A 9,442-nucleotide genomic window follows, 5' to 3' on the forward strand; every position below is an offset into this window, starting at 1 on the left:
TTTGGCCTTTTGCTTGTTGGCTTATGGTTTTATTTTGTTTTGGTGTATTTCCCTTTGTCTGTTTTGGCTCCTTATGACTTGGTTTGTGAGTCAAGGGTGCCGTAGTTACTCTTGCTGATTGTTTTGTTCGGTGATTGTTTTTACTGTCTTTATAAAATTGCCTGGGGAAACTCTTCCCCTTTCAGTATGTCTCCACTACGATTCATTTCAGGAATACAACCTGCTGGTGTTATACGCAATTATGAACCTGAAGCACACTCAAGGTCATTTGGGTTCAACCGCTATTGCATAGTTGAATGTTTATGCATCACTATTGCACCAAGAGATCACTAATCTGCATTTACAACGGACTAGATCAAGAGGTTAGCTTATCAAATGATGACTTAAGACTTGCTTATCATCTAGTTATGTTATGGAACGATCTGCAAATGCAAAAAGATGGCTATTCTGCAAAACATACACAACCACACAAGTGCTCAAAATAGATAAAGGTAGCTGAAACAAAACAAAAAGCCTTCTAGACAGCATATGAACATAAAGGCATATAACCAGCGTGTAAAATGTAAAAATACCACCGATGAGCTATGAATGCTAGAGATTGTTAGAAAGAAATATTAGCTCAGGTTGTGGGCTTACAAATTGATAAGTCGGCTATTAAGAGCTTTGCATTCTTGGATTATTTCATCCTCATCAAGAAGCTCCTCTAGCGTAAAGTTTCCCTTGTCCAAGATTGTATCCACCTGAATTGGTGAAAAATCAATTTAATATCTAGACCATTAGAAGAAATGATAGCCAATTGATTCTTCTTATCAAAAACTTGGAATACAAATAATTTGATGATAATTACTATTGCTACACTGAAAAAATGCAACCATTTCCATTTTGGGTTGTGCCCGAAAATGCATCATTTCCTTTTCTGGAAAGTTTTCAATCCCATTTTTTCCCATTTGTGATCGTTACTTAAGATTAGTAACTGTGATTGTTGTCCACAAAATTTCTATCCTTTGTCCTTACTAAGGGTGCATTTTAGACATTTGACCAATAATAGAACACTTTTACTAAACTATGTGTCAAGTCAAACTTTGCATGTTTGGGCAGAGGGAGAATATTGTATCAAGTTCTTGCTAAATTCTATAAGCTTACAAGGAGGATACATGCATCCACGTAAACAAAATGCAAGCCACTACATGCATATAATGTAAAAAGTACATCAAATGATTTAGGAAAATCCAACAGGTGCAAAGTCACATCAGTATATAAAACCTCAAACTAATAATCAAGTATATGCACAGATTCTCATCTGGATAAATATACATACAAACTCAGATCTCTGATCTTTTTATCTTCCATCATATACATGTGTTAAAATACAAAAACCACAATCTGCCATCACCCAGATATCGGCAACATATACATATAGGCACAAAATAAACTACAAGAACTGTCTCACATATTGGACCTTGTATAGATTGCATAGAAGTTCTCTTATTGGGTCATTCATACTCAATAATAGCATTTCCTGGTTTACAGCATAGTGTATTCGGTTGCAAGTTTGATGTTATCTACTTCATTGACCTGCTGGTCTACACATTACTAAACATTAACCAGAGGAAGATGAAAAAAAAATATGCACTGGTAAACTAGAAAATAAGGCTTATTGTCTCAATCCCTGACACCCAATCACCACTGCAGCCTCTACACCTCAGCCCCAAAAACAAACCCTAAACCCAAAGCAAATCACCCACCTACCCAGCCTAAAAGCAGGCTCCAACTCTTGAGTCTGCCCAATCTGTATACAGTTGTTCTATTTGTAACGTACCATCCAGAAAGTACACGTGCGGAACAGAGGCCACCAGTTATTCTTTAGTCCTGGCACCCTATAAAAATTTGCAGTATTCTGCAATATGAGTCAAATGGAAACCTTCAAGGGATTTAATCATCAGATTTGACTGAGCTTATTTCCCGTTACACACTTTCCATATCACCTTGTTGACATGATACAGCCCTGCCAAGACTTCAATGAATAAGCTTTGAGAAAGGCTTCCATCTCCTGAAATGCTGATTGAGCTTACCTTTCTTGTTAGACATATAGGATAGTAGTTTTATATTTTGTCCCATAGCGTACTATATATTTCCGTATATGCTCACTAATATGATCATCATTTTTCTTGACCCTCTACCTTCATGGTATCAGGCTGTACAAACCAACAAGCTATAGCCCCATGCTAAATTTTTTAAAGCACCAATGCATTAGCAGCACCCAGCAATTATCAATGCTGCTCTGATCCAACAGCAGTCTCCCACCAGTAGTAGAATGGACTGGACTATGTACCTGGTTTATGCCATTCCCTGTTGCATCTGATCTACTTTATGTTGACTAATGTATGTGCTTTGCTGATGCCACAGACTATCCACTGCTTAATGGCATGATTGAGTTACCAGGCCGCAAGGTCACCTTTGGTTGTCTCCTCTATGTGTGGCAAGACTGGGAATAATTTTCTAAAAGTTGTCGGTTTGATTGATCAGTGCGACTTGATGCTTGATTAGTTATTGGTTGGATATCCTTTGCTCTACCTGGCTTGTGTTCATGGTTTGACACTGTTGTGGCTCTTGGTTTATGGTTAGCTTGTTTATTAGAGCAACTGCTTTTTTGTCTGTCTCAAGATGGCTAAAAGCCAAGGAAGCAACAAGTGTGTGTAAATTTTTTATGATTGACCCTTGTTTTAGCCAAGAAACCTGATACTCTTGTGTTTGGCCTCTGCAGCTCGACATTTATAAGCTTTTTGACCCTAGAGTTCGAAGTTTTTTGCTGTTTGACAGTTTCCCACTTTGACAGATTTGAAATTTTCTGTTTTGGAACCTAAAGTTTAATATTGTTTCATGTCGACCATAAAGTTTTCTGTCTCTTTTTCCTGCTTGATTTGTACTCTACAAGTTATTAACTTACCTGCACCAATACATATCCCAGAGAGTAGGTCACTCTGAGAGAGGTTTTAGGAGGTGATTTGGTGACAACTCAAGGATATTTAATGTTACCTGTAATTATTATAACACACCTAACTACTTTAGGTGGCATTGCCTAGAGCATCAGCAAGAGGAATCCTCTCAGTTTGAATTGCTCACACGGTTCACATGGATTTAGTCGGAAGTGTACATAATGTTTTTGCTACCAAACCCAAAACCAAACGAACCCAGTGAACCCACACGGAGTAGGGTCTGGGGAGGGTAGGATGTATGTACACGTTACCAACTTACCTCTACCCGCCGAGTAGAGAGGCTGTTTCCATGATAATGTGTTCTCTACTGCAGTATCTAATTTTGTGAAGAGGCCTCTATTTTAATCCTCACTTTTTGTTCCTCTAAAAAGCAAGTTACTCCTTGTATTATCACAGTACACTAAAGTAACCTCATTATCTGTATGTATGCCTTTTACCACGATGCTAGTTGCAGGCATTAGACCAGTATAAGTCAACTTTTGCTTGAGTATACCCCATGTTATAAACCATCACATTTAACGAAATATTAAGGATTTAAAGTCTATGGCCACATTCTATCAGTCCATGTATTTCACGAAATTACTAAGGATTTAATATGGGTGCTCCTTCTCTGAAGCACTTTAATTGCAATGGAGACTTGGTGTGAAGCATTATACCATATATGCACAATTATGAAAGAAATATCACATGTGACAAGCCAAGAGCCATGATGGTATGCCCTTCCAGCAAGTATTTTGTTACATTGCAACAACATCAACAAAAGATTTTGTTGCAAGAAAACCTAAGGAGATCGTTCAAACATTTTTATGACAACACATGCAACAAACAGATGAACAGTTCAAGTAATCCAACTAAGGCCAAGTAAATATATCAATATACATGTGAGGTAGCTATGACTATGGCATGGAACAAATTTCAAAGTCTGCAACATCCGAACATATTACAATAAGTAAAAGAGCGAGCACCAAAACTGACAAATGCCTATATGACATATTAGCATTTGTATGCATTATTGGCTTCCTCAAAAGTATAAGTACCCTAGAACCCTAATGGTCTAATCGCTTCAAGAATGAAAAATTTGCATAAATTTTGATTGAGCCAGATTTCGTCCATAACCCTAGAAAACTACAGAAGACTCCCATGGCTACCATGCATCGAGTATCCTCGTAGACAACATCTGTTAATATGTACTCCCTAGTCCTCTACTATGTGTATGATTAGCCTTCCATGGAATATGCGTAAATGTAAACTACTGTTCTATGAGTAACTGAATAAGGCACTATTCTTATCACCCTACTCGTCATCCGATAGTGTGTTTGATGATAGATTTAGAAGATTAATCAACATAAAACATATCTTACTTAAAGGCCTTGGTTAACCTTTACCTCCAAGGAATACTTAAGAACCACCCAACTTATGAACTTAATTATTCCCACCAAAGTATAAACTTAATTAAGTTAATAAGGTAATTGACCAAGTATAAGCATGACTGAAATATTTTAAATTAAACATTCTTATGTACTTTGAGAGCATTCACAAGAATGTAGACCTCCTTCAACTACTCCAAAACCTCAAAACAAATGTGACACGGATCCAAAATGGTCCATGTGTAAATTTGGCATAGTTCCAATATTTGATTCCATGGAGTATCAAATGTGAACAATTACACCGTTAGTCATTCTGGGTTTATTACAGCTATACTGTTGCATTGATTACACAATGATCAGTTCGTCTTTACAAAAAAGGTACAGTTCCTTTCAACAAGCGCAACCTTATAAACCTAACCAAAGGAAATTCAATACAATACCAAGAAAACTCAACGGTTCAGTATGAATATTTTCTCGATAGCAGGGCTTTAGAGGGAGTTAAAGAAAAGGGAAAACACCTCAGCCTGCAGTATCAGTTTAAATGCTAATCAATCTAAGCCAGTGTTCAAAGAGATGCCTAAAGTATCTAACAAAGTTCATGAAATAATCAATCACGTACCGGAGATACAGTGGACAAACCGGTCATACGCCAAAACATCTTCAAACGATCTAAATTCAGATCCACAGACCCAGACACCTAGCTTACAGGAAACGCTGCTAAAAGCTCGAAAGATCTATGAAGCCAAAACCCTAGAATTCGAAACGGGTAATCAAGAACAAAGACTCGTGTGTTGAATTAGTTTACCCAGGAGTTATAAGTGGATTTCTTGGAGAGAAGATTGATGAAAACAAAAGGGTCGTCAATTCTGTGTTATACAGTGGGTTATTCTACTACAGTGCTTGTACCCCCCGTACTGTGATAATGAATATTCTTGTTGTAACTTGTGATTTAATTTCCAAGGAATCTCCTCTGTTTGAAAATAACTGATATCCATCCTTTTAAACTGTCTTATATGTTTTATTACTACTGGTGTTGAGCAACGATAGAAAGTTTTGTACCAAATTAAACTGTGTATCAATCGTATTGATTTTGTTGTATTAATTACAATTGGTTGATAACATCATATTAAGTATGTAAACTCGGGTCATATACAATATTGAAAGTTGCGTACCGACTTTTTAATTATTCTTAAAATAAAATTGATTAATTATAAATATAGTTATTGATTTTTAAGTTTTGTATTGTTGATTTTCTTGTTTGGGTATTTGAATGTTCGGAAGTTCTATTTCTTGCAATTAAAAAACTTTAAGCATGATATGTATTACTTGTAAACTCAAAAATGTCACTCAAAATTTAAATAAAATGGTAAGTTTTGCATATATGTGACTTAAAGTTGATATAAAAGTAGTGCCATCATCTACCAATCGAAAAGAAGTCAGTACAATTAAGTTGTTTGGTATACACTATAGAATTTTACATACCATTTATAATTGGTTGGTACATGTTATTGGGGAAAAAGACTTCGTATCATACCAAGTCCAACCCTACTGTTGCATGTTCTTTTGAAAATTATGGTTGTTAAGTGCGTACAAATTGCGGTTTACCTTGTGTGCATAAACAAATCAGTGCTTTTTATTGTGTTTCATATAACTTGAGGTCTGTTGAATCAATATTGTTAACTTGAGGTATGTTGGATGTTGGTAACTAATGTACCTTTTTTAACAAGTAATAAATTGATTTTCTTCTCCATGAACAAGCTCGACTCCATAGCATCACCCTTTGTAATGATCAAGGCTCTTAAGTTCATCGATCCATACAATGTCCATGTATCAGTAAAAGATTCGAAGCTATTGCAATCCTTGCTTCTTTAGACAAAACTCCAGATTGAGGGACAGGGACCCTAATTTAGCCCTATTAAAACAGAGTTTTTGAGCTCTTAAAGCACCTTTAAGAGGCTCCCAGCATAACATCGTTATACCCAATCGAAAGCGAACTTCCGGGCCGGGAAGGAGCCAAAAAAAGGTGGTAATCCACCTGGCCCTTCCCCAACCGGAGGGCTGAAGATCACGCAAAAAAAGCCTCTTCCAAATGTTGATCCAAGAGTGTCCCCGCGAAGCTTTCAAGAAGAGAGGTAGTTTTGTGCTTATTTTTCTTAAAGAAGAAACAAGTTAAACTCCTCCCATTCCCCCATTTTGCTGAATCCCCAACTTTGACCATCACTGTTACACTCCCCACCACACTCATAAATCCTAACAAAATGTTTAAAAAATCAAAACCTTAAATTAATCACGAATCTCAAGAATGTCAAAGACGAATTTATACAAATTTATTGAACATTTATAGGGTCGATCCTAAGATTTTTGATGTCCTGTGCGAAAATAATAAAAAATGTCCGTAAGCCTATTTTTTAAGCCAATGAAAAACGAAACATGCGATTTTTTAAAGAGTTTAGAACATATTCAAGCTAAGTGTCTCATCCCCATGTCGATTTTTATTAATTATAATAAAAAAATACAATGGAGGGGGGGACATAAAAACCAAAACTCCGAATACAAAATATAGAATGATAAAAGGATAAATCTTGGATTAAGGTCGTGCTTCCTTCTTTTCCAATTTTCCTTTTTCCAAATTGAAATTAGCAAAATAGAAACTTTATTTCAATATATGAACTTAAAAGACAAGGAAAACTATAATTAGTTTTTAAGTAAAATAGTAAATTACATCCAAATTACTGTCATCGCAAGCAAAAAGTAGAACTCAAAAGTTACAGGTCTAACGACTATTTCAGTCTGGTACCGGTGATAAGTTAAAAGCTAGTGTTTGGATGAAAAAATATAAAACTGCTTATACCGGTGCCAAACCGGTAATAAGCGGTTTTTGATAAGTTAAACCTTCCCGACTTATGAAAAACTGTTTATTACCAGTTTACCATTTTAACCTTGTTTTATTAATGTTTGTTAATTATTAATCTTATTGATATAAATTATTAATCTTATTGATATAAATTTTTGTCAAGTATATTATTATAAATTATAAAAAATAAATTTTTACATGTTAAAAAATCACATAAGTTAACAAGTCAATAATATGGAAGATTGTCCTTTTTGGTCATTTTACATATATAAGCAAAATTTACCAAACACTAAAAAATAATTTATCAGCTTATTGTTTTTTGGTACTGCTATAAGCTAATTCAAACACTTTTTATAAAACTCCGATTTGACACCACATAAGTTAATAAGCACTTTTACAAAAAAAAACACAAGTTGTTTTAAATAAGCAATCCCAAACACCCCCTAAAGGCTAAGAGACTATCTGTTAGCAGCTTAATAAGTTTAATAGAACTAACAACTTATTCGCTCAACTATGCATGACTTTCATAGTGGCTTAATGATATAAATAGGACTTATCCAGTAAGCTTCTACGGGGAGCTTTATATAAAAAGTCAAGTTTTTTCTTCCAAACATGTCCCTTTCAACTAAAAAACGCTCCTTACATATGCGAAAAACTCTCTCGAACAAAAAAATTTCCAACTTATACAAACAGATTGATTCATACAGACAACTTTATCCATATATAACTTAATAAAAAACCAATCAAATGGCCCCTAATATAATGCGGTAATGTCAAATCTCAAAGTAAACAAAAGTCAAAAAGAACAATAATAAATTGTAAAATTCATAATCTATGTTACTGTGAATTGCAAAGAACAAGTGTCTAATAATTAAGACAATGTCACAATATGTTGTTAATGTTGTGCAGTGTGCTCTAACTATGTTGATATAGTGATGTGCTCATGTGCATTGTGTCACACCTCGCTAAAGCGGAAACGCAAAGTTTGGCAGGTAGAGTCTCATAGCAATAGTGTATAAATAACACAACCATACATTTTAAAATTTAAATACATCATAACCAAAKTTTACAATCCCAAAYACAAGTTTGTAAATTAAACACAAAAGAAATTTTGAAGGTGATGATTGTGACACGGCTTCTTTTAAGTGTGACCATAAGCCTTTCTTACCCTTGAAAAAGCACGTCAAAACAAGTGTCAACTACAAGAGTTGGTGAGTTCACATGTTTTATATGCACAAAATGATTTCAAATGCTGCAAATCCCAGTTATAAGTTTATGAGCAATATCTTAAAAGCAACGTCATACACATGATATAAATTGTTGAGCCACTACTAAACCTAAACAACTTTCAACGCCTCACGAACTACCTCAGAGGTGGTAGCGAACCACATGGATAGAGCATTCTTACGAACTACCTCAACGGTGACTACTTCGAGTCACATGTGTAGAGCATACTTTAATGACCAAGTGCACCCCTGCTCGTCAGTCAAAAGGGTGGGTATGACAACCAAATAGCGCTACCCACAAGAATCATATGCTCAAAATGAGTTAATAGTAGTGTAAACAAAACGGAGACTTTCAAACTCAACATACCATCAATAGTGTATAATTTAATTGCTCACAACAAGATTCATATATCAATATAAATTTATCAAATATTTCTTTAATTAGGCTTTCCACCCCAAATACGCAAAAACGATAAAAAGAGGGGCCGTGAATACTCACTTTTCGTAATGAAAATAGCTCATATAACACATTCAATCGTGCTTTTCACCCCAAAACGTAATAAATACTTTGAAAGAGGGGCTGTGAATACTCACTTTTCGTAAAGCTCTGCAAAATAGAGATTCGATCAGATCACCTCACTAGTTCAACAATTCCCTATCAATAGGAATATCCAAAACCATCACTTATTGATTTAACACTACCTATGGGGTTTAATAAGTCCTAAGTCCATACTTGTCTACTTATGTCCCATATGATTATCCATAGTCCAAATATACATAATGTCCATATGCTCGTTAATGTATTAATTTATATCGAAAATGATGCTATAATCCAATAGAAGATCAAAATTTTACAATATCAAGAAACCCCAAAATTTCATTGCTGGGCAGAACTTATGATACTTAAAAATGATCAAAATAAAGAGACTTCAAAAATGAGATAATTCCCTATCTTTTTATATGGGCTGTAGCACTAAGTTATAGTCATCGTGACCAAAT

General features: G+C 35.0%; 1 protein-coding gene across 6 annotated transcripts in view; it reads right to left on the minus strand.

The window, feature by feature from the left end:
- LOC112518938 (serine/threonine-protein phosphatase 6 regulatory subunit 3-like) overlaps nt 1-5,292 on the minus strand; it is a 21,463-nt gene extending 16,171 nt beyond the window's left edge. Inside the window, exons 1-3 of one of the 6 annotated variants that reach the window (XM_025126736.1) lie at nt 4,983-5,292; nt 4,804-4,887; nt 637-740 (exon numbers count right to left, since the gene is read on the minus strand). Coding sequence is in view for 1 of the 6 variants with exons in the window: in XM_025126735.1 (XP_024982503.1) it covers nt 637-740; nt 4,983-5,021 (143 nt within the window). In the remaining 5 variants the exon portion in view is untranslated. Of the gene's footprint in view, nt 1-636; nt 1,608-4,803 lie in introns of those variants that run through there. The other 5 variants (XM_025126735.1, XM_025126737.1, XM_025126739.1 and 2 more) reach the window with 5 other exon arrangements.
- Nucleotides 5,293-9,442: the final 4,150 nt, after the last annotated feature.

The sequence above is a fragment of the Cynara cardunculus genome (genome assembly GCF_001531365.2).
Source record: "Cynara cardunculus var. scolymus isolate 2C chromosome LG 10, CcrdV1, whole genome shotgun sequence".
NCBI classification, from domain to species: domain Eukaryota; kingdom Viridiplantae; phylum Streptophyta; class Magnoliopsida; order Asterales; family Asteraceae; genus Cynara; species Cynara cardunculus.